Source organism: Epinephelus lanceolatus, chromosome 4 (genome assembly GCF_041903045.1).
Source record: "Epinephelus lanceolatus isolate andai-2023 chromosome 4, ASM4190304v1, whole genome shotgun sequence".
Classification (NCBI taxonomy): domain Eukaryota; kingdom Metazoa; phylum Chordata; class Actinopteri; order Perciformes; family Serranidae; genus Epinephelus; species Epinephelus lanceolatus.
Window position 1 is genome coordinate 41,663,494 of NC_135737.1, and position 25,897 is coordinate 41,689,390.

Genomic DNA, 25,897 nt, shown 5'->3' on the forward strand with positions numbered 1-25,897 from the left:
CATCATTTTATAGAATCTAAGGTTACAGAAAGCGAAAGCTGAGTTAGTCCTTTGAAAGAAAATATTTGGCAACAATTTTGATGATGATTAATGGTTAGATCAAGCACATCAGAAAATGGGGGCACCCTGTACCCTGACTGTCACATAAAGGTGAAAAATAATAAATAAATTAAATTTTTAAAAAATGTTAGTTGTCTGGGGTAGTATTGAATATCTCTGAGTTTCGTCCGACAAAACAAGACAAGTAAGGGCATGAAGTTGGATTCTTCTGTAATTTTTGGACGTTTTACAGACTAACGGACTGATTAATAAAATAAAAAAAGTTATTAGTGTCAGCCCTAACTCCTCATCTGTGCACAATTTTCATTTATCCAGAGCTCTGAGGGGCAGTGGCTCCAAACTGGTGGGTCACAAGTCACTTTTGTATGGACCACAAGTGATTTGCGAATGTGTCAAGTTTGTAAAAAACACACTTTATTATGAAGTAGAGTGAATTTCCGGCACAGAGCTTTTATTTTGAAGTGTCATTTCCTGTTGTAAATGTGTGTAAATTACAGACAGCTACTTGACAGAGACAGCAAACTAGCTCAATGACATGGCCAAACGCAAGTATGACCATGACTGTATTAAACTATATATATTTATCTTTTTTTTTTTCTCAGCAGTCCTACAATTATCATAAACCATGATACACAATGATTGTGACACTTTAAGTCATACTGTCCAGTCAGTTTAAATGTACTCACAAGAAAAATGTGGAAGTGAAGTGAAACTGGCGGCTGTTTTTACTGTAAACTAACAACAGCGTTTAATCATCGGGTGTGAGCAGTAAGTTAGGAAACAACTGTTTTACTAAAGTTATGATTATATGTGATATATTAAGTTTCATAATGATTCACATCTGTGATTTTCAGACTCCCCAAACCACACACACCAGCAGGCCTCAGCAGTCAGCGTGGCATCAGGCAATTAAAATCCCCAGGAGACTCGCTAACGAAGGCCAATTCAATTCAACCTGACATTTAAAATGTGGATGCACACATCGAGGAGTGATGTCACTGTGCACCTGGCAGCAGCAGCCAGAAGCCAGTGATGTTTTCTGACAACGTGGCGAACGCTGGCAGGGCAGTGAGTGCAGGCTTGCTCCGACGCACTCAGGAACACTGCATCATAAAAAGACAGGCGACAGCTGCCAAGTACATGTTTACTTGGTAAACCTCCACACCTGCCTCGCTCAGCGCAGGTGAATCAATCATCTGTGGGGCTTTTACTATTTTGGTGAAACAAGGACATTACTCAGTAAGTGCTGGCGGATATTAAGTGATTGTTATCTAGAGTGCATGACAATATTTTCATGTGTGCATCACAGCCTCAGTTTTAGTCCTAATGAAGTCAGAAAATCACCAATCAAATTCAACTTACATACAGCACCTTAAAAAAATCAAGCAGAAACGACATCATTCGTCTGACTTCACTTTACCCCATAAAGACTTCTGTTTCTCTGAAATCATCCGCAGATGTTGAATAGACATAAAAAGATCACCACACCACAGAAGTGAGAAGTACAGTCATTCTTACATAACCGGACTAACCGTGGGAACCCTTCTCTTGGGAGGTAGTGGTAAAGGTGGGTTGGAGGACTTGCGGGAAACCACAGCTCCGATGGTCGAGATCTCCTTGTCAAACAAGCTCTTGACGGTGCTGGTGTGGACCAGGGTGAGGTGCGGAGGCTCCTTGGATTGCATGCACGTGCGGATATACTGCAAACAAGACCGGACAGGACATATTTTTTAAGTATGTGCATATTTAAGCTAACACACAAAAAACCTAGATCTGTTTTAAGGTTGTACTGTGTGTTAAAGTTGAACTTTCATGTTGTTTGTGAGGCACAAACATTCACAGTCAAGTGTGCAGAGGCATTGCTGTATTAGAAATAAAGGTTGTTTCACAGAAAGAATCAGCTTAAGTACTTCTAGGGCAGAGAAGTTAACAAGCCATAACAAGTATAATTTATGCACAGCTTGTCAGCAGACTTCAAATTAACATGCAAGGGTGCACACAGACAAGAACCCATCCCTTTTCAAACTCTTTGGTCTTGTAGTTGATTCAAATCTTATGGTAAAAACACACAAACAAAAAAGACATGTAACCAAATTAAGCTAGCTGAATGTCAGATACACACACATTTACTTTGGCTGCAAAACACAGCCTCAATGCTATGTTTTCATGACAACCTGTCTGATAATAAAGGCCTCTTGGACTTCACAGAGGTATGCTAGGTACTTCCCAAACAGATGGCCCTGTCCGACAGGGAAGTGAAGATAAGGTAATACTTAATCTATGCTCTCTTTAACGCCAGACTCCATTGACAAAAGCAGTAATTTTACTGCTTCCAACACTAGAGCTTGCTGGTCTACTGCTGCCTCGATCAGTTAGTTTATTTGTCTCATTGTGTGACTTCGGTGCTTTAAAGGGTTAGTTCGGATTCACTGAAGTCACATGACAACACAAACTAACTTCTGATCAAGGTAGTGGTAGACCAGCAGCTCCTGTGCTCAGTGGAGTAAAAATTACTGTTTTTGTCAATGGAGTCTGGCTTGGAAGAGAGCATGGATACCTTTCACTTTCTGTTCAGCTCCCATTCAGAAAAGGGCTGTCTGTTTGGAAAGTACTGAGCATACAAATTGACAAATGAGACTTGAGACTATAAACATGTTAAGACTTTTTAAGACCTTTTTTATACCACTTTAAATGAGATTTAAGACTAAACTTGTGATGGAAATATACACCAAAAGCGAAAACATGACATATGGTTCAGTTTGCTTCGTAAATATTTCCGGGCACTGGCTTTAATTGCCATGAGTAATAGTTGTTATTCTTTTAATCTTTTTCTCCTTTCACTTGCATTTTCCCATTTTTCATAGCCTGCAAGGTCCTAGTTTAATGACACATACTCATTACGTGATCTAAGTGCATAAAGGGGGCAAAAATAGGGGCATTGCGCACGTACAGATGTTGTGTCGAAGTCAAATAGTGTTTCCCACAGCACCAAAACCAAAAATTGTATCAGTGATGTGATTTTTTCTTGTTTTAAGACCCATTCAATCAGAATTTAAGACATTTTGAGACTTTATAAGGACCTGCAGCCACCCTATAAACATGTTATGTGAAGGTTTGTATACATATGTTTTGATATAGCTTTGCTGTTGTTCAAAAATGTTCCCCTTTTAATTCAGTTCATCAAGAATTTTCTCCATATTTGGATTCTTTGTTCAAAAAACAAACTTTTCTTCACAAATTCATGGTAACACGGGTGAGTAATTGATATACATATGGCGGGGGGTGAAGTATTCCTGTAAGAAATGCACCAACTTTCAAATATATCATTCTGCTACCAATCATTTATTCTCTCCTAATCAGAATCTCAGCATTTGTCCCTATGGCTGTTGCCATTAAACATCTTCCTTTTGTTTGTATGCTAATGTTAACCTGTCTATGCAACTTGATTTACATATCTCTGCTTACAACACTCTCTTTCCAGCATGCTAATGTGTGCTTTACCTCCTCTGACCCATTCATCACCAGTGCTTCCTGCAGAAAATTGTAATCTTGGTGCCTTTTGTGCTCGGTGCCTTCTTTGTGCGATATCCTGCTCTCAACAGTAAATAACAGCTCTTTCTATCACAACTGAAACTGGACAGATAACTTATATGTTTAATATGCTGCATACAAAAGTGAATGACTTTACCAAGTTTTGTTGCACCATGTGCAGCAAGTTAATGAAAAAGTTATGTGCCAGCATTTGGCATGAGTGGGCTGAGGAATTCTTTAAGTGCCTGATGCAGACGTAAAGTTTGGTTGCCTGAGTCTTTTCTAAACAGTTGAGAACAAGTTACACAACTGTTAACACACAGTCCATCATCTGCAGTGCTCCAAAAATATTATTGAGCCATCAGCCTATTCATTTCAATTTATATCTAAACTTTTGTTCTTCCAGTCAGAGCTGACGGCGCCTCTTCCTGGAGTCATAAAACAGGCTTTGTGCTGCAATCGTCACACTAATATAACAATACATGACTTCCTCAGAACTACAGCAGCTGTGATAACCAGGCTGGGGATATTTAGAATAAAACAATAAAAAAAAAACTCATTGCTTTTTATGAGGACCATGTCTGCTGGTTCTTGACATGATATTGACACAATAGGTGACACGTACAAATCAGGATTTGTGTCACGGACAGACAACTGACTGTGTAGCCACTCACCTTGTACTGAATCAGGGGCTGGTCCCCGCAGAGAAACTCCAGACAGTGACTGACCCTCAGGATGTACTGACCCCGCCATGCCTCCTCCTCAGGCCCGTGGGTGGTCAGCCACTTCTTTAAAGCCAGCTCCATCAGCTCAGAGGGGGTGCAGGATGATGGCACCTTCAGACTGGCTGAGTCCTGCAAGACGAGGGAGGGAGTGAACAGAGACAAAGAGAATGACTGCTAGTGCTCGAGGCTCAAACTGTAACCCTTGTGAAATAACATTTGTGTGTGCTTTTGGTCAAATCTGGTCTGCAGGATGTCAAAAAAAGACCTGCTGGCGGCCTTGGATCATGTAAGATAGTAAAACATGATCTCCATTGCTTTTTACGTACAGCCATGCACAGCTGCTTATAGATATGATAAGATAAGTACAGAAAAAGAAAGGAGGTAGATTGGTGGATATGAGCAGACAGGGTTGAACATACAGTCCTGTACAGACAGATCATTCACACTCTGTGCAAAGAGACGGTCACTGAGTTCATACACAAGTGTTCCCTTGGACATGTGTGTGCGTTCGTGGCTGAATGAACTCACGCTGCAGCTAAATTCATGAACATGCATGTGATGTGAGCCCTCCACACATTGCCACAGCCACTCTAATATGCCACAAAGAGGCTCCCTGCTCATCCTATTTATAGCTCAGTGCTGACCTGATACCTGATGATGGAATTATAATTTCCTGGAGGTTCAATAAAAATGTCACCTTTTAATAATTATCAACAAAAAATGGCTTAGTGACTTTTTGGACATTATTTAGAGGCTGAAGTTTGATAAGATTTGGATGATAACGCAGTGAGGGATTAAGAGAAGTAGACTGGAGTTAAATATTGAATTACATTATCTTAATTACATCACTAAAAGCAGGGCTCACACTGAACCTTGCTCATATTCACCTTAGAACAATAAACCACACTAGCGCACTTCCTGTCTCTAATGTGGCTTATTGTGTCTGACTGCCCAAATAAGACTTCCTGCCAGTGTCCACCTGAGCGCAGTGGCACAGATGGCCTGTCTTTGTGTATGTGATGTTGATCAAAGCTGATGTACACAAGACTGAAGGGACACGACCATCTGTTTCATAATTAGATAACATTATTTCTACAACAGAAGCGAAGGGAAAGACGGATGGCAGGAGACAGTCAGAGAGTTCAGAGACGTAGAGAAAGAAGTGAGGTTCGTTTTAATCAGCGCTCGGGTCCCCTGAGCTGCCATGCTAATGTGTGTGTGTGTGTGTCCGGGAGGATGGCATAATTTCGCTGATGGTTTTGACCCACTTAGTGTTGTCACATGACTCGCTAGTTGGGCTCCAGTCACACGACTGTTGTGGAGCTGCCAACTGTGAGCAGGGAAAGGGGCTGAGCTCCAGTGCATGTGCCTGCGCTGGTGGTGTCACATGGCTACTTCTGCTACTCAAACAAGGTGGTTTTGTGTGCTGTAGTGGTGCAGCAAGTCACACTGTTATTCTGAGTTCATTATGTATGCTGAGTTGTTGTACAGGCAGCATGTTATGGGTTCGGCTAATGGGCTCATCAGTGGATTTTTGTTTTTGGTCTTCTCTAGTTCCATTAGGAAAAATGATGACTAAAATGAATAAAGACAAACACATAAATTAGCCATCATTCTCAGTAACTGCCAGCTTTCTACCAAGACGTATCCCTCCTGAGTGCCACTTACCGTACGATAAAACTTAACATCATTAAACATAAAAGGGACCCATTATGTCTAATTAATTCATTTTAAAGAGTGTATTGTGTTTGTACAATGTTCTGTTAGGCAAGCAGATATAACCTTAAATAACCCTGAGCCTTTAGAGAAGGTCTAAGGTCTATATTTATATCTTATACTCATGTACCATTAAATTAAAATGTTTCGGACTCAATGATCTTCCTATCATCACTGCAATCCATATAAAAATCAAGAATTGAAAAGAGAGAAACACTCCTGTGTCTCCTCCTAAAAGGACAGGAAGAGCCTTCGGCAAGTTTCTAGGTCAAGCAATCATCCTGCATGTTTGAAATAGGCAGGATTAGGGTTGGGTACTGTTCACAGTTGAACTGATATTGATATCAGGACCTGTAAATCATCACCAGTTGCCAACAGTGCTTTTATTCTGTACTTAACCTTCTCCGTAACAACAAAAATGTAATTTTTGAACAAGCTGCGGGGGTGATGCAGTCGACTAAAAAGCAAGTCTGCTCCTCTGCTCTTTTATAAGCACATAAAGCTAATCTTCTGTCTCTGTCTGCCTGTGTGTGTGTGTGTGTCTGCTTATCTAGCAGTGATATACTGAGCTGCTACTAAAATAATGTAGAAAAGAAAAAAAAAAAAGACCAGACGCTGAACCTATCGCGGCACATTGGCGCTGCAGTAATAATTTTAGCTTGCTGAGAAGTCAGTAGAGCAACCACAGAGCTCAGTGGCTGCTTCCCAGCTTCAGGGCTCTTCCTATAGTCTGAAGATGAATCCAGTGACTCTGCGGAGCATCGTTGCTGACCTCTAGCCTCTGGGGTGCTTCACGGGACTCCCGCCTCTTGTCTAAACCCAGCGTCCAGACCCACATACACTTTTAGGTGCTAGAATTTGGCGCTGATGGTGTTAACGTTAATTGATACTCTGTAGTACCAACATAAAAGACCAGTACTTTTTTTAGATGGCCATGCCAGTACACTACATGGTACCCATTCTGGGGTCAATTGCATTGTATGTCTCTCCAGGATTGGGTGTATGTGTTGAGGAAATAATGATGATTTCAATCAGCTATAAACTCTCAGTAGCTCTGATAACCTGAAAGGCTGTTACAACTAAAAAGAGAGGCAAGATTGCAGCTAGATTATTATCATCAGACTGAAGCCCTTTTTAAATAGGAATTGTGCAAATTTGCAGGAAAGCCCAATCAGTCTTCTTTCAGCATTGGCAGTATAAAAACAAAATCAGGGAGTGCAGCAAAATGCCGCCTACCTACTTTTGTTCATACAGAATGGCCTTTTTCGGGGCAATGGGGGGCGTGAGCAACTAACAAAACGTGTAGCTCAGTGTGTGACGTAAACAGTGATGTGGGAGGGAAGCCACGGCTGGTCAGTCCTTCGCAAAAATTCCTTCATAAGTCGGCCCATCCTTCACCGTCCCCGTCATCTGATGGTTAATGGCCTCTTCGTTTGCGAGGGCAAGGAGGGCGCGCAATTCCTTGTCTCTCCAGTTGCTCATCTTTACAGTGTCTGTCAGGATTGTGTTTCCCTCTTGCTACTAGCGGCTCGCTAATTCCTGATATCAGCTCTTTCCTGATATCAGCCCCTCCCTTGGCGGAAGGGCACCTCGTTCTTTTTAGACCAAAAAGATTCCGCCAATGTGACAACCCTACGAGGTGGAAAATTGGGCACCTCAGATCAACTCGCCAATCCGGCTCTGTGTGTCTAAACGCTTGCAGCTTGCCGGCAAAACGGCCCAACATTTGCAGAAAATCTGGCAGTGTAAAAGGAGCTTGAGCTTCAATAAAATGTTCATGAAAATTTGTTTTGGGGGATTTTCTAATGTAGGATATTTGTGCAAACTTCACTTTGAATGGAATCAAGGAGAAATTAATGATACAATTTAAGGGGAAGAAATGGCTTAACGTACTCGCTACTGGTTTCACTGAAAACAAATATAGAGTTTGTGTTTGAATAGTCATCAATGGTAACTTTGTAACCTTTACCAGCTGGTGAATTAATTATGGTACAAAATGTAATAAAAAAACTATGTGGACACAATACACTGGGCTGTAATGCTGGTGACCTTGTTTACGGACAAGGGCTGTTTTTTTGTGCGTAGTTTGCACCTTACATTACCAAAAAGTCTATTTGTTTTTGAAGATGACTCTTAATCTATGCCCTTAAAAAAACCCACAAATACACTGCTAAACATTTTCAGCATGTCCAGCACTGGACTACAGACTCTCACCTGGGACTGGTCAAAGTGGATGATGACTTTAAGATCGGCCGGCCGGTCGTTGACCCCATCAGTGATGGCCGTCCCTGCAGCGGGCTCCAGCTGTGGGGAGAAGCAGGCCTGCAGCCACTCTGTGCACGTCATCATCTGGACTCGCTGCATCCTCTCTTCACTGAGACGAAACATCTTGCCGCGAAAGTCCTTCACCTCCTGGTCATTTATGGCATCGAGTTCATGGAGACCTGGTGGTGGTGCGGAAAGGATATAAAGTAGGATATGTTAGGAGTTAACACCAGTGGACAGATTACATTACATGAACATGAAGCCTGTGAAGTTCAAAGAGCTGTCAAGTAGGAAGCTGTATATTCCAGGGTAACATGACTGAATGGCTTTAGTGGACATTAAAAATGCACAAACACCTGCGCAACACTTGATGCCAGACATGTGCACCTTGTGGTGCTGAATGTGTAAAAGGGATTACAAGCAGCACTCTCTCGTGGGATTAAAGCAGAGACTCCGAATATTCACACGTTAAAAAAATCCCCAGAGGTATAAACTACTGTTTGTCTGATCATATTCATCTCTCGGCTCCCTGTAGAGCTTTTGTCTCCTTATTTTATAAAAGACTCCTGCACAATACTCCCTTGGTAATGAAAACAACATGTTGACATTTCAAGCCATTTAACATTCATATGACCCTCAGCATTCAAAGAAGGGCTCTGGACCACATTAGCTGCATTGTGTGAGTGTGCAAGCTGCTTCGTGTGACTGTGTTTCTGGAGAGGAAAGGAAAAAAACATGGTTGGGCATGTGAGTGTGTAATAGTTTGTTACTGTGCTCTGCATGACTTTAGGTGTGTGTGTGCGAGTGTGTGTGTGTGTGTGTGGGGGACTATCCAGACGTGCCTGTGGGGTTCCTTTTTGAAAACACCACTTTACTCTGACAAAAGCCTTTAAAAGATCATGTCAGACCAAAGTGGAGCCAGGAGGGGAGAATATCAATATCGTCTAAGTCTCCTTCAATTAGACTCAGAGCCCCTTCTCTCTCGCTTATGCCTTTCTTCCTCCGAGGAGGTCTGTTGTGAGCTAAGGACTTCCATAATCCTGGATATCTCAGTCAGAAGAGGGCTGAATGTGTGTGTTTGTGTGTGTGTCTGTGTGTCACTGTGGGACTACATTAAAAAAGCAAGTAGGGCTGCAACAAACAATCATTTTCATTACTGATTAACCTACAATTATTTTCTTAATTAATCGATGAATCGCTTTGTCTTTAAAATGTCAGACAAAGTGAAAAATGCTCGTTATAATTTCCCACAGCCTGAGGAGATATATTACACTGCTTTTTTTAATTTGACCAACAGTCTAGAGACAAAAAGAGACAAACAGTCACAAAAGATGGAACCAACAAATATTTCTATCGATCAACTTATTGTTGCCACGATAATAGCTTCTGTACTGCTGGGATAAATGATATTGATATACAAGGCTAACTTAACATCTTTTGTGTCAAGAATGTCTTTTTTCCTCTTATGCATGAATTAGGTTGCAAAATTAGTGAGATTCAAGGAAGAATTGACAAAAACTATGGGAATAAAATATAAATAAAGGGAGTACTAGTCAGGATTTACTTCCTACGTCCTACGTGGACATAATCCATTAATTTGCACAAGTAATACATTAATTTATCAAATACATACAATGCAAAATGTGCATTGTGTTGAGTTGGCAGGCTTGCAAGTTATTTCATGTGGAAAGGCACTTTGAAAATTTGTTGATGGTGTGAGCTGTGTGCAAACTTATGGTTTAAAGCAGGGGTGTCAAACATACGGCCCATGGACCAGAATGGGCCCGCCAAAGGGTCCAATCCAGCCCACTAGATGACCAGACTGAGGACGCATTCACACTGGCGCTACTTGGTCTGCTTTAAATGAACCCTGGTCCGCTTCCATGGATAGTTCAGTTCTTTTGGAGTGGTGTGAACGCTCATTCGAACTCTGGTGCGGACCAAACAAGGGAACCCTGGTCCGCTTCAAAACTGGGGGTCTTGGTTCACTTGTAAGTGAACCCTGGCGCGGTTCGCTTACAGTTGGAAATGCAAACAGACTATCCAGCGGACCAAAGAGAGGTAGTGAACCAAAGAGAGGAAGTGACGTAGAGGTGGATCCGGCCCATCTAAGATCAAACTGGGCTGTATGTGGCCCATAAAGTAAAATGAGTTTGACACCCTTGGTTTAAAGTGAAGAGCTCTTTTAAAATTGACATTTTACAATAAAGAATAAATGGAAACAGATTAATAAAAACTTCTCTTACTGTGTTTATTGTTTACCAATGCACCAAAGCAAACTCCTGGGCGCACATGTGATGTCAGAATGCACTGTGCATGCTGAGGGGTTTATTTATATTAAATTACTATTGGGTGGGATGCTGGGAAATTATCTGTTCATGTGCTGAGAGAGTGTTCTGCTGAGTGCATTGTTACAGTTCAATTTTCACCAAAACATGACAGAAGACCGAGTATTGCTTTGTGTATATTGTTCCCAAAAATATGTTCCCTAAAAAAGGGTATGAATTTTATACTGACATTGTGAAGAATTCCTAAAATCTCCAAGCTTAACGTCCCTTGGAAATTTTCTGGAAATTTGCAGAAAAATCTCCGACTCTATGTGTGTATAAATATTTGTTGTTAGTTTCAAAAAATGTTCAGTCACCTTAAAGTACCGGGCCTCTCTACAGTACTCATCGATCCCCTCTCCTCCCCTAAAAGCCCTAATCTTCACCAGAGATAACACAAAGAGACAGGTGATGGAAGACATGTCAGGAACACGTCCAGTCAATCCTCACGCTTCTCTATCAGACACCGGGGGCCACTGATAGGAGCCAGCTGCAGATGGGCCTCAGGTCTGATGTCTGCGGTGAATGTGCTGAGTAGCTGAGAGGGGGGTGCTTATGGCCTGGTGTGTGTGTGTGTGTGGGGAAAGATTTACTGTCCCACTTACCAACTCTTAAGTGCCTTTCTTTATTGTGAATGTCAAACAGGGACAGTGCATGAATCAATCAGTGAGGGAGGGAGGGAGGGAGTGATGTGTGTGAGAGCTTGTATGATAATCTGCCACTTTAAATCGAGGTTAAGTCTTAAAAGTGTCACCGTCTTACCCTTGCCAATGAGCACGCCGATTTTAGAGTCCAGCAGGCGCTCTGCTCGGCCGCAGTTGCGCGTCACCAGCTTGAGGACCGGCAGGAAAGGGCGAACGTCGCACAGCCTGCGGGTTTCATCCTCCAGTTCTTCGTGCACCGCTGCCTGGTTGACACACTCGAACATGTGGCTCTCCATCTCGCCCAGGGAGGGAAACAGTGGGAACGACTGAGCCTGCTTCCATAAGAGCTGGGAGGTAGAAGAAAATTGGGGTTTCACTTAAGTGCGTCTGCACTAAAAAACCACAGGGAGGTTTTTTACTGTCTCCATTAATCTAAATGAAAAAAGCCTACTTAGATTAACTGGAATAAACAGCACTCTTGGTTTTGGCTTGATGGCCATGTATATATGAGATGATGATTTAGCAAGGCGTATAGCATCTTCTTCGCCCATGAAATAGTTAAACCATGAATACGCTGAGCAGTAAAACTAATTAATTTTTAACCAATGCCTCAAAGCTAATAAGAACAACACAGCATTATGATGTAATATATTGACATGAGCGTATGTTTCATGATCAGGAACAAACATGACTCACGGTAACATGACACAGCCAATCAGGATGTGAATAATAGGTGCCACTAGCCAATCCTGGCATGATTCACGTCCCTGTGCAGCCACAGCATGATCACAGGGTTGAGTGTCAGGTTCAGAGTGTTTGTCTGAGGTTATGGAGCTCTGCTGTAGCACACTGGAACAGGACACATTTGCCCTCCCAGCAAATATTTTCTTCTCCAGGAACACTCGTGATTTTATGTCACGTTGAACACAACTCTCGTCAAACCACATGCAAAATGCATATGGAATTTGATTATTAAGTGTTCTTAGAAATGAATTAACCTGCTTTAGATAATAATCGCCACGACATTAGTGACAGTTTTTCAAACAGCAGTCTTAGGTTGTTATAAACGGAAAATGGAGATTTTCCGATGATAACTGCCAGCTCCACAAAACGTTTTTTAATAGTCTATTTTCTAGGAAATCTGATCTTGTCTTTATCACTATGAATGAAACACAGTCCTTCATTAGCCTCTTGGCTTCTCGATAATTGATAAGGAGTTTGGTATTAAGCTGTCTGCCTGCATACGCCTCCTGGCCTCCTCACATCTGTCCCCTTCTTTCATTCATGAGAACAGCCTCAGAGGACTCTCCTCTTCCCTGCGTCACTGTTAGATAATTTGTCAGAGCTTTCACTGATTCTGTACATGCTTCCCTCAGGGAGTGAAAATCCCTCACATGAGCGCCAACAGATGTCTTTTATGCCGGGGTATGCATACATACATTTAGTCCGACTAACTTAAAGGCCTGGACATGGCCAGAAATCTCCCTCATCGTATGGTTTCTTGGAATGTCAGACAAAGTGAAATCAGTCTGTATCTATGGTCACGTTACAGGGCTGATGAAGCCAGAAGTGATTTCTAGAAAATGTCAGGCAGACGTTATGTACACACACACACACACACACACACACACACACACACACACACAGACTGACTTGTTTCTTTGCTATTCAGAACAACCTCCACAGACTTTATTTAACAGTGCCTGTCTGGAGAAAACATGTTTGCGGCCGTGTATCAATGCAGCTCATGTTTTCTTACATCGATCGAAACATAAAGGAATGCTAAACGCCAGCCAAGATAACACTGTACACTGACTAACATCATTTTTAATCATTTTAACTGATTCAACTCAAAGTTTTTGAGGCTGTTGTGATGAAATACATTATATCATAAGGTGAATTGTAATAAAAACAACTTTCAATACACTAAATTAAAAGAAAAACACCACCAAAAAGTTCAGTCTCATGTTAAGTAGTTACTGCAGGGCTATAGTATTTCACTGCCTTGCATCACACAGGTGTTTCCATTTTTCTGGCCACTTTGTGTAGTTGAAATCAATACCTAAGTCACGCCAAATCACAGCGGGGGCCGTTACCCCGACACATACACAGTAAGATGATCATTTCAGACACCTTCACACACAAACACAAACTTTTACATACTTTACAAACACTGTAAGTCATTTCCTTCACAACTTCTCAAAGACCCATCGAGTCTGTGACTTCTGACCTCTGCTCCACTAAACAAACTGTGTCATGAGCTATTTGCATGCTGAGAGTAATCGCTACTTGCAAACGAAAAACACCCGCCCAGCCGCAACAGCCGCCTCTGTCAAAACAGGTATTAGATAATGTCTAAGTGACCAGCTGTGTGACTGTGTGTGTGTGTGTGTGTGTACTTGTAAATATCTGCGTGGGCTGCAGACTGTGTTTTTCCTTTATTAGTCAATTAAACAATAGGCCAAGAGGCATGTGAGGACAATAACATAACGCCAGGATACACAATTTTAATTTTAATCTCTATGAAGTGTGTCGAATGTTGATTTTATTAGAGTCTATTAATTATCTGTAGCAACATATGGCTGATGTCACCCAGCCTAGTAGTGCCGCTCACCAGTTTGATGTGCTGAATGGTGGCCTCGCGTGGAACGTCCATCTGGATGTAGATACCAGTGGGCAGCAGAAAGTCCACAGTGATCTGGTCCAGAGCGTGGCCGGCCAGGGGCGAGTGGGCCGCCCATATGTCCAGGAGGTCTGTCATGGCAGGAGGCATGGCAAGGGGCACCACACGCCACCTCAACCATAAGGACCTGGAGGGAGAGAGGAGAGAAACAAACCACACATTTTAGACTCAGATTTACAGTTTTAGAGGAAAACTTCAACCGCGAAATCACTCACTGCATGTTACCTTAAATTTGTCAAGACAGCTTTGTTACTCTCACATGCCTCTATAGTGAACGAAGAATCCAAAAAAGGCGAACATTCTTCATGAATTCGAGTCATTGGGGGCCGCGTTTAACAGCAAAACTGCATCAAAACATCCATTTACAAGCTCTCACACAACTTGTACAGTATAATTTGAATCTCATTTCTCCAGTCGTGTGCTCAGCACCTCCCAAACACACGCATTTTCCCTAAAATATCACACTATAAAACATTTCTACCTACAAGCAGCATTCCTGAGCACACTGAGCACATGACTGGATAAATGAGACTTTTACGGCTGGAGTTTGTAAAAGGATGTTTTGATATAGTTTTGCTGTTGTTTAACGCTGTTTCCGCTTACTTCACATCATGAAGATTGTTTGCATTTTTTGGATTGTTCGTTCACTGTGGAGGAATGTGAGAAAAACAAAGTCTTCATCACAAATTCAAGGTAACAAGTGGAGGGAAATTTGTATACAAATAGTCATTTTGCTAGTGAAGTTAGTTTTGAAAAAATATTTATTTCCCATCTATTGAGATTTATTCGGGATTCTTATGATTAAAGACTTCTGGGATAAGGACAAACCAGCCTTTAAAAACTTCGTGCCAGCAGAGACTGTTAGGTGGGGTTAGACAACTGACAACATATCAATTTCAGAACTAATAGAAAGCATCAGTTAGAAAATGATATCATAATTCACAATAAACAGCCTAAAGACAAACACGTTATGATAACACTTCCCTGGAAACAGCTCAGGGTGGTATATTCCTGAAAGCCATTAGGCCGTTCCTCAAAGCAAACTCAGTTGTTTGGACTGATAGGAGTGTGGTTTAAACACTTAAGATAGCTGTGAGTTTAAGTCACGGAGTTTACAAGATGTCAAATCCAGATCACATCAATTCATAGAGAAAAAAATACAAATAGTTTTAAGCAAGTAGCAAACATTTTTAAAGGCTTTTCAAGCTCAAAAACACTGTTCATCTTGTGATGCTTGGCCTCGGCTGTCAGTCACAGTCCAGTGATCAAACCACCACTGTGCTGATCTTTTTCTTTTTTTTTCCCACCCACATCCGGGCTCATATCTATTAACTTTTTCATTAACAACAAGTTGACAGGCGCAAATGATTCAGTGTCACAGTGTCCCTGTGGGGGCAGCCCTGTGCTGAGTCTGGTAGGAGGCCAGTGGCTTTAACTTGGGCGAGGGCCAGTGCTCAGAGGAATGCCCACTAAGCAAACAGAACAAAAGGTCAGCCTGCTCTCCCCTCATCGGACAATCTGGTCCCCCTGGCAGAGAACACTCACACACAAAGAAAACACTCACACTTATAGATGGATAATGCATGCATAAAAGTGCACATAAATACATACACACCATGTACGCTGTCCCTAAACACACACACACACACACACAAAACATAGCGCGGCTGCTGCTAAGGTAATTATCAAGTAAGGCAGGAGGGGGTTGGCCCGCCACAGTTCCTCTGTATGTGCTCAACAGCACTCGCTGAGAAAGGCTATTTCTGTCTGCCAAAAGAGACATGCAGAAGACTCAAAATTCAGTGCATGCAATGTATCAGCGTTAATATGCATTTCAAGGACAAATAACAAGCGCACACACTGGGACACATAAACACATGCATGTTAAGTGCAGGGAGCTCCACTGAGCTGCAGTAAGTGGCTTCCCAGCTGCTGGTATAAAACAGCCCACAGCCTGGTTTCCATTTGGGCTCGTGCCTCAACCACAGCTGTACCGTCACACCACTTCCACCTGCCTTTTTTTTTCATTCCCTAGTCCTCAAGTGGCCTAGTACATTAACTCTTCCACTAGGCTGTGGGTCCATCTCCATTTCGTCTCGATCCGCCCATTAAAACTGACAACCCTGATTGCCTCTAATGGTCTTTCCCCTCTAAGTTAAGTGCCCGAGCAACCAGCAGATGAGCCGTTGTTATGCCACGTGCCCGAGGACGCTGCAATATCTGCTGTGCATTTGGAGCCACGATCCCAGACACTTAACATTATCAGCCATGCAAATGGAAACAATCTTGTGTGTGTGTGTGTGTGTGTGTGTGTGTGTGTTTCTGTGTGCTGTTCAAACAGTTTGAACATCTGTTAAAGGGACTTTGCAGTTCCTGCATGTGATAAGGGCTGACGCAGGCCTAATCATTTAAACACAACATATTACACTACACAGGAATGACTAAAAAACTTCTACATACAGACAGACAATGCTGAACTTCAGGACACAGACACAATACACAAAAACAACACAAGGAACCAGTCAGAGGGCAGACGATGACGGGCTTGAAACGTCACAAAGGTGCACGGTTACACACATGAAAAGTAACATGACACGCAGCGTGTCTGTCTGACGCATTGACAACACTGGCACTCTGTGATGGATGATCAAGTCCATGTGCACGCACGTCTCTGCACATAAACACTTGTCTCATTAAATATGGCTGACGTTTTCACACCAGACAGCTTGAGCAGTGTTTCATCCTGCTGCGATGCCGACACACTCGGCCTCTGTCTCTACCTCTCTCTTCCGCACACACACACACAGGGTATAGTATACACAGGTGAGCAGGGTTATTGAGGATGTGGTGGCAGACAGCCAGAGGTCTGCTGCAAGGTCAGGTTTCAGCGGGTGAATCAGAAGAGAACAAGTGGGTTTGCAAGATCAGGGAGAAAGAGAGAGTTTCATATGACAACAAACACAAGAGCCTGAAGGGATCCGTCCAGTTAGCCAGCATTAGCACGAGTAAACAATGTACCAGTATGGAGCCTCCAGTCCATAGCTCCCGGGAGCACTTTGATGACTATTTGTGTTTGAATTTGCAGAAATATGACCCCGCATAAATGTGCTTTGCCTGTTTTCTGTGCAAACGAAGGCAGATTTTGTGTTTATGTAACAAGTAGAGAAACAACCATAATTCGATGCTTTAATTGCAATTTTGAGTCTAAATTTTCGTCATGGAGGAGGTTCATTTCTTGTTCCAAATGTGCCCTCGCCTCTTTCCTTTCATAAACTCAAATACAGCTGCCTGGGATGAAAAGCTGGCATCTGTTCACATCTTTGAATCTCTGTGTCTGATTAACTATCTGTAAATGCACTTGAAAGTGGTGTGTCGGTGAATCAAAGGAGAGCTGACAGATTAGAAGGAAGAATACCTGAGAGGCAAACTGGTTTGGTTTGGTTAAAATGGTATTTACTTCCAAAAATAGATGAGAACATAACAACATAACGTCCAATATAAACACACTGCAGCCAAGACAGCTACAAAATCAAAGCTCCAATAAAACAGAGGAGGCAAATCGCCGCTTGTCAGGGAAGTAGTTCCTCTGAGCCAGCGACAGTGACATGTTGTGAAGGCTTCCATGCCCAGATGCATTTATGGTTATTTAAACACTGGTGTTACTCAGCAATCTCTTTCTAAAGCTCCCTCTGTCTGACAGTAAGAGGCCTGTGAGGCTCTCCACAATGGAGTGTGTGTCCACGCGTCTCTGTGCGCGACTGATTGAAAAAAGAAGGGCTAACATAAATACTGTGTGTGTGTGTGTGTGTGTGTTTGTATGAAAGGTCATGTCTGGTGATTAAGGGTCCTGTGACACATCTTCCTCCACACTGTGCTAAAAATAAAGTTCACAAAGAGGATCTAAAACCTCTTCACCTCCCCACTACAAACAATGTACTCCTGTAAATGAGTATGGAGACGTACATACAGGCAATACTCAGACTGTCTGAGTCAGCGTTTCCACCTCTGGGCGAGCACAGTGAGAGTGTGTCAGTATGTGTGCAGGTGTAGGTGGGATGGTGTGTGTGCTTAAGTTTCTTTAAAAAGAGAGAACGCTCCTACGGCTCCGTCCAGCTTAACTTTCTGTGTAACAACAAATTTGTTTTTTGGATTCTCAGAACCAAACTCTTCAGTGTATTTGTGTTGAAATGATTCAATTCGATTAATTGTCACTTAACGAAAAACATGTGCCAAAGATTCTCTGGTTACATTTTACATTGAGGATTTGTTACTTTTCTCACGGCTGCAACCAACGATTATTTTCACTGTCGATCAATCTGTGGATTATTTTCTTGATTAATCGATTGGCTGTTTGGTCTATAAAATGTCAGAAAATGGTGCAAAATGTCAATCAGTGTTTCCCAAAGCCCAAGATAACATCCTTAAATGTCTTGTTTTGTCCACAACCCTCAAATATATTCAGTTTTACCGTCATAGAGGAGTTAAGAAACCAGAAAATATTCACATTTAAGAATCTGGAATTGGAAAAATTGGACTCTTTTTTCTTAAAAAAATTACTCATACAGATTAATTGATCATTGAACAGGTCAATGTGAAAGTTAGCATCACTGTGGTCCCTCGACATAAAGCCAAAGGGATTTTTTTTCTTCGGGCATTTTGCCTTTATTAGACAGGACAGCCAAGCATGAAAGGGGGAGAGAGAGGGGGTATGACATGTAGCAAAGGGCCACAGGCTGGACTCGAACCCGGGCCGCTGCGGCAACAGCCTTGTACATGGGGCGCCTGCTCTATCCACTAAGCCACGACGCCCCACCAAAGGGATTTTTCCACTGGATTTGAGATTACCTTTCTAATTTATTATAATTTTTTTCATACTTTTTGAAGCATAAATGCAATCACCAGAAGTAAAAAGCTAACATTAGGCTATAAACACACTACACCACGTTAAGGTTAGGGCCCGACCAATATGGACTTTTTGGGGCCGATGCTGATTCCGATATTATGCAACAAAAAAATCTGATAACCGATATATCAGCCGATTAAATTTTTATGTTTTTCAATTTAAAAACCACCAAAATACCTGCTTTTGATGGCTTAAATATAGTTCAAACACTCGTTACAAAGATATAAATTGAAGGAAGAACATTTTACTATTTTCAAATACTTTTATTATCAGAAATTGTGTGGAACAAGCACCATATGAACAATTTGAACACAAAATAAATCAAAAATATGATGTGCAAAAAGGCAGTAAACCTCTGGGAAATAAAATAATCATGTAAAGTCTATATGAATGAAGACATTCACATGTATGTTCACAGTACCAGAGTTCTTCTTATTATTGCCAATTTAACATGGTTTAACACCATATTCCTATTAGTGATGAAAATATAAGTGTTAACATCGGCGTCAATCGGCCAACTTTTGGCCAATTGCTGATTATTCTCTAATGGCTATAACTGGCCGATTAAATTGTTCTGCCGATAAATCGGTCGGGCCCTAGTTCAGGTTACTTCACTGTTGCCATTACAAGGCTGTAAAGCAGTGTTCAGTGTGATGACGTTCTGCACTCTCATTTAGCCACTTGTTAGCAAACCACTTTTTTAAAGAAACGTAAAGCCTTCAAAGTTCACAAGTGGGGTTTTGCAAACGTATTTTGTAGAACCACACGTGAAAATATCTGACGCTTGTGTTAACCACAGAGCTTATTTCAGGTACCTAACCAAAAACCCATTCAAAAACCTCACACAAGGGAACCATAGCTGCTTAAATGCATGTCCTTGTTTTCTGACTCACTCCTTCAACACTCCAGGACGCCAAAATTTAAACTGAATCGTTTTAAACCATTGTCAACGGAATAATCAATAAATGAAAGAAACAGTTGCAGTCCAACTTCTATTATCACATGATACTGCATTATATTAATCTATACATGTATCCTGTTTCACTTTCAGCCACTGACCGCAATGAAACAGACTGAAACAAACTGTTCACAGCTGAAACACAACAAAGCTGGATGCTACCGCACTGCACCCTCACAGTCTTTGGAGTAAATGCTTTACTCACAAGAATCAAGGCCAGACACTGACATTTATCCCAGTAACCGCACATGCTCCATTCATTAAAGCAATACTTTCCTTTTCATCAGTGTTTAGTAAAAACCACAGCACAGAGGCTACCTCAGGTAACTCCTCTACTTGGGACAGTGTGACGTGTCAGCGCGGCGGAGATGAATGAACAGTGCTTGTAGCTTTGTGCACAATATACTCAGTGTGTTAAAATCTGGCTGAATATTAGTGAGTGTTGGCATCTGTGTGTAGGTTAACAGGAAAGCTGTTAAGCTCAACAGTGTGTGTTTGTCTGGATGGTGTGTGGATAAGCAGTCAGCTGGGGTGTGTGTCTGTGTACTGTGGCTGGAGCGTGTGTGTAACTGTACACTTACTGTATTTAGGAGTGGACGTAGATGGTGGTTGAAGACTGTAAACACACATTCAGGTATGACGGTCATTTTAACTCTGACACGTCAGTGACTAGACATGTTTGTGTGTGTGTGAATATGTATTTGTACAAAGTGACTGCAGGGTGTTTACAAGTGCATACAAGGTGAGTCCACTGTGAGAAATTCTGAGCCTCTCGCATGACTGATTTTCACATCTTTGCTGTGTCCTACAACTATTTCTTGCTTCAGTGCTTCAGTTCCTCCACAGAGATCAGTTTCAGCTGATGCTACTAATCGAATCATCATCTTAGCGCTGTTTCCAACAGGAAACAAAGGCGCGTCGTGCTCGGAACTTTTAATGAGGAAGTTGTCTTGAAACCAAATCTGCTGTAAAAATATTCTCACAGCCACTGAAGAACAAATTATCTCCATGCATACTGTCTCTGAGAGGAAGTGTGAATGAAGTGATTGGGTGGGAGTATGTGTGAGTGAAGGCGTGCGTGTGTGTGTGTGTGTGTGTGTGTGTGTGTGTGTGGGTGTTGCAGTGTTTGTACAGTTTGTGTGTGTGTGTGAATGCAACCACATCCGGACAGCTAACAGTGCTCCATCCTACTAACCGCTTCCAGTGACACAGTGGCACATGCCCATTTCTCAGACAGGAAGCAATGACAGTAGACAGGAAATGAGTGACAAACAACAACAGGAGCAAAAGTCCCTCCGAGCCATTCATAAAAAGCTGATGAGCGCTACATCACATGCTGAGCTGTTATTCTTACTCCAGAAGAGATATTTTTAATGCTGTTTACTGTGATCTATCCAAGCCAATCTAACCAGCTGAGTCCAAAAAGATAAAATATCTCTGTATGGCTTGTATCCACAAAAAGTATGTTTATTTGATTTGATTTTATTGTCAGAAAAATAATCTGAAACATGTCTTGCATCCCAGGACATAAACTGTTTCAAATATATACATACATACAAAACAACATTTGAATAAAACAACAGCGTACAAGGAACGCCACAAATCACATCAGATATTACAAAAATTGGACGCAGTGCAACTAATTAATCATTCCTGTTACATTCAGTGTTTAACCCAGTACACTGAAGCTACTTAGAAGCTATATTCTAGTGCTGTGTCTCAAATCGCGTACTTCTGTACACTTAGTATTTGAGTGCATAAGTGCGTTCAAACTGAGAAGTATGGAAAAATGCACTGGACACTTCTCGCCCTCTATGGTCGCCATCTTGACTATGTAGCGGAAGGGGAGGGACTGCTTTTCAAACAGGAAATGGTGGCTGAGGACTGTGCGACTGTTGCTGCATTGTGCAAATACATGTGTTTTTTGCGCTAAGCACCACTACACTGTTGTTGGGTATAAGCCAGCAGTATGTTTATTGGGTTAATTTAGCAGTCTGTAATGATTTGGTACCACAAACGATAATGCGAATGCTAATACTAGTTTGCTAACTAGCTAATTTGCGGTCGTCATTTCCGGTGAGTGCACAACGGCCGTGTTTGGTTTGAGACAACACTACCCTGTCGAAATTTGCGCATTACGCCAATAAGTACATAGTGCACATAGTATACTACAAGGAAGTGTACTAACGGAAGTATTTGATTTGGGACAATTTCAAGGAGGCTACATCATGAAATCCCGCCTTCGGCGTGTTGCGATGTCAAGGATCCTTCGAATCCTCTCCCGAGGACAAAGTCCTTCATTGAGAGAATTTTCAAGGATGGCGGGGCCTCTTCAATAAAACCTGCTTCAGTGGAGCTCGGCAGGATTTAGATAAATATGTAATTTATTTGGATCAATATCTCCAGGAGTTTTTATCATACAACCTCATAATTTACGCTTTCCAACGTGTCCTTTCCAAAGTGAGCCTTTTAAAGAATTTGATAAACCATAGAAGTTTTTAAATTAATCATTTACAGCAGTGATAGAGCGTGAAGTGCCACAAAAGTTTCATGTAGCCTTCCTGTTTGTTTTTCCAAGTATAATCCAGAAACATATTCTCCCTAGACTCTGAAAATAGTGCTTACATTTGCTCAAATTATACAACAAAATTAGAGAGTGACAAAATTATCACAGTACCCTGAAACCCTCTAAGTCCCCTGAGGGTTAATGATGCACACCTGGGGACACTCCAATGTGCCTTCACTGAATGCTAGGAAGGACTCTTGCTTTGCCTCTGTGGGATCCTTCCTTGGAAGGACTCGTCCTACCAAGGACGAATCCTTGACTTTGAGAAACATCTTCTGATTAATAACTTGACAGACTAAGGAACAAATAAGTTCTTCAGTCTGTTCAATCCAGCCTGTGGGACTCTAAAGGCCCGAACATACTCGGGCGGACCGTACGCGGAACGGACTCCGCGAGGAATGTCCGCAGTCATTTGGGCTTTCATAGTCGAGCGCACTTCTGCGTTGTAGTTTCCTGTAAAAATGTCTGTGAAAAATCCCCGCGATGTGAAAAATACATGCCGAGCAGTCACTGGTGCACGGAGCGGAGTCCGCGCGGTCATAAAATCTGAGCTCTGTGTGCACAGGGCTTGCGGGCGTCCGCTTTGAGTCTGCGCGGACCTCCGCGGAGTCCGTTCCGCGTACGGTCCGCCCGAGTATGTTCGGGCCTTAAATCTTCTGTGTGATAGCAAAAGCCAGGATGTAGTATTACCTGCCAGAGACAACATGCTTTTAGTACGTAGCTTGAAAACTGGATGTAAGAATTTGACCCACAGTCTTTGAGCAGATACACAGCAGCCTAGCTTTACGCTTAACAGAGAGACAACTGTACCATGCATGGATTCCATACTGCATAACAATCTGTATTATTGATAGGAAAAACAATAACAGGATCTGTTTGTTTGCTCTGAATGACCTCAGTATTAAACACAATCAATAGCACACACATTATCAGTGTGTCTTTGGAGATAGAGTCGAAATTCAACCAATCTTGTTCATTATGGCAGAATAAGGATTTACGCCTCCATCACACATTGAAAAATATGTTCATACTTACAGTTAATTTTCAAGGGTGGTAGGACTGCACATAAAATGCACGTGAAAATGTGAGTGGACACAACTTTGCCCTGGGCGTCACAAATAAAGATGCATGTTTCAACTTGTGCAAAACGCTGGCGCTCATACTGTGGCCTTATGACTCCACTTCATGCAAATACAGAGATGGACAACAGTAAAATGGAGACACTAGAGGAAAACAACAGAAAGAACTGGAGTTCTGGTGAGTTTGGAGTCTAACACACACACACACACACACACACACACACACACTTATGAAGCACAGTCAGTGTGTATGCTACTACTATTGTTAACCTGCAGCTAACATCTGTCCAGTAATACAAAAGCTTTCTGGAGAACAAAGTGAATAGATACTCCTTCCACCCTCTTTCTTTTCCTTCAGAAATGCTCTCCTGGTATGCCAGTTATCTCTATTTCAGGCTGACGGATGACTCTATACAGATGGCCTGCTCAACCATGTCATCATTAGGTAGATGGCAGAGCGGAAGTTATTCAGTAATCCATTACTCAAGGTGCAGGGGAACCTTTATTACTGTATGACATTCTGACATTTTCACTGAGACAATTTGTGCTGAGCAAGTCCAAACTTCCCACTGCATTACAATTTAGATGCTTACAACTCACCTGCAATCAGAGTCAAATTTGTTACGTGTACATTTATTCACAGTGACGTTAATCATATCCAACCCACAGCCTCTTGTTACATCACAGCCGAGAAAAGAAGATCCCAAATCATCATCAATCTCTTGTGACAACTGTGCACCGTCAAATCAAACTCGCTCTATCCGTGACATCACAATAAGTCACTCTGCCAGATAGATTGTGACAGTGCAAGCCTGCATTGTGACTATATCAAGTTTCAATTACATTAGGGGGGGTCTAATGCGCACTCCTTGCCATCTATTTCTGCATCTGGAGGACGAGGTCACTCAGTTGATGCGGCCGTCAGCTAAGTGAAGGAGGGATGGAGAGAGACTGAGGGGCAGTTGGGACAGGAAGTGCAATGAGAATGGTGATTTTTATGTACCCTGCAGATTGCTGTTAAAACAATGCATAACTCCTCCAACAATACTCACTAGTGGCAAAAAAAGATGCACTGTATGTAGGTCTGTGTCAACACTGCAGCTGTGAGCACACATTTGATGAATTTACTGATAGAGACTAAAGACAAAGTCATATTATTCTGTGAATGTTTGATTTTGTTCGTTTATACAACTGCGTCATTGCCCTTGTGTCTCAACACGTCACATCAAACAATCAGATTGTATTGATGGAAGTGAAAGTGTGTAACTTTCCTACAACTTCCCTAAATGTATTTGTCCTATCGCCCCAAAGCTAATCTCTGTGGCTACCTGCCACGCAGCAGAAGTTGCGCCTTTCACTACTGATGGAAAACACCTGCAGTGACATCACTGACTGTCGTGTAAACACAGCACGCCTTCAACTGTGCACTGAAATGCAGAAAACACACAATCATTCACCACTTTCAAAAGGGGAAGAAAAGCGACATGCATTTTCAAAATCACCTGCCCAGTGACGATTTAAACTACTTAAACACCAAGCGCATTATGTACTAATCTTCCCATGTCCAAAACATGATCTCACAGGTTCCACTGAAAGGCAGCATGGGTTTGAACCTGCCTGGAACACACTGAAGAGTGTTATGCATGAGTGCAAGCTTGTGAGGTAACAGTAGAGTCATACCAAAGAGTATTATAAGGTAACCTAGCTCAAACTAATGTAGTGTAATACAACAGTCCTGGAACTGTTCAGTTTTTGTTGAAACAGTTTTACAGAGGTGCTGATTCAACTGTATGGTCATTTTGGAGGTGTAGTTTGTGGTGCTGTTGAATCTAGGGCTGCAGCTATCGACTCCTTTAGTAATCGAGTATTCTATCGATCATTCTGGCGATTAATCGGATTAGAAATACTGCGTGTTTTCATTAAATTACTTTAGCTTTATTTAAGGGCAATAATAATAGCAACAAATTTGTTCTTGCTCAGTTGAACATGGTGGAACCCTCTGCACAAAGACATAAGAGTATCATTAATTGATATTTATTACTTGGCCTTCATAAATATCATACTTTACGTTCCTTTGACTGGCTAGTTTAGACTAATTCACTGTGGTTAAGGGGTGCCTTACACCTGCTGACCCCACTGACTGCAGTCCAAATTAATATACCTGCTGTACTCGATTTGTGCATTTAGGCTCCATTTTCAACTGTGTGTGAGTGTCTGAGAGTGATTGTGGGGGTGCATGTGTCAGTGAGTGTGTGAATGAGTGAGTGGATACAGTGTAGAGGCCTCGCAGCTTTTTAGTAATCGAATTATTCGAGTCACTCGAGGAATCGTCTCAGCCCTAGTTGAATCATATTGCATTAAACTGACAGAGGTTTCTGTTTTGTCCACTCCATTTCAATCATTGAGGGTAAGCTAAATGTATCTAATAAACTGGCAAGTG

General features: G+C 42.0%; 1 protein-coding gene across 1 annotated transcript in view; it reads right to left on the minus strand.

The window, feature by feature from the left end:
• The window catches only part of pik3cb (phosphatidylinositol-4,5-bisphosphate 3-kinase, catalytic subunit beta), a 69,993-nt gene that overhangs the window by 20,139 nt on the left and 23,957 nt on the right, over window positions 1-25,897 (minus strand). Inside the window, exons 3-7 of the mRNA XM_033631611.2 lie at window positions 13,883-14,078; window positions 11,387-11,615; window positions 8,247-8,476; window positions 4,266-4,445; window positions 1,593-1,760 (exon numbers count right to left, since the gene is read on the minus strand). Of these exons, the coding sequence (XP_033487502.1) occupies window positions 1,593-1,760; window positions 4,266-4,445; window positions 8,247-8,476; window positions 11,387-11,615; window positions 13,883-14,041 (966 nt within the window). The 5' untranslated portion in view covers window positions 14,042-14,078. The remainder of the gene's footprint in view (window positions 1-1,592; window positions 1,761-4,265; window positions 4,446-8,246; window positions 8,477-11,386; window positions 11,616-13,882; window positions 14,079-25,897) is intronic.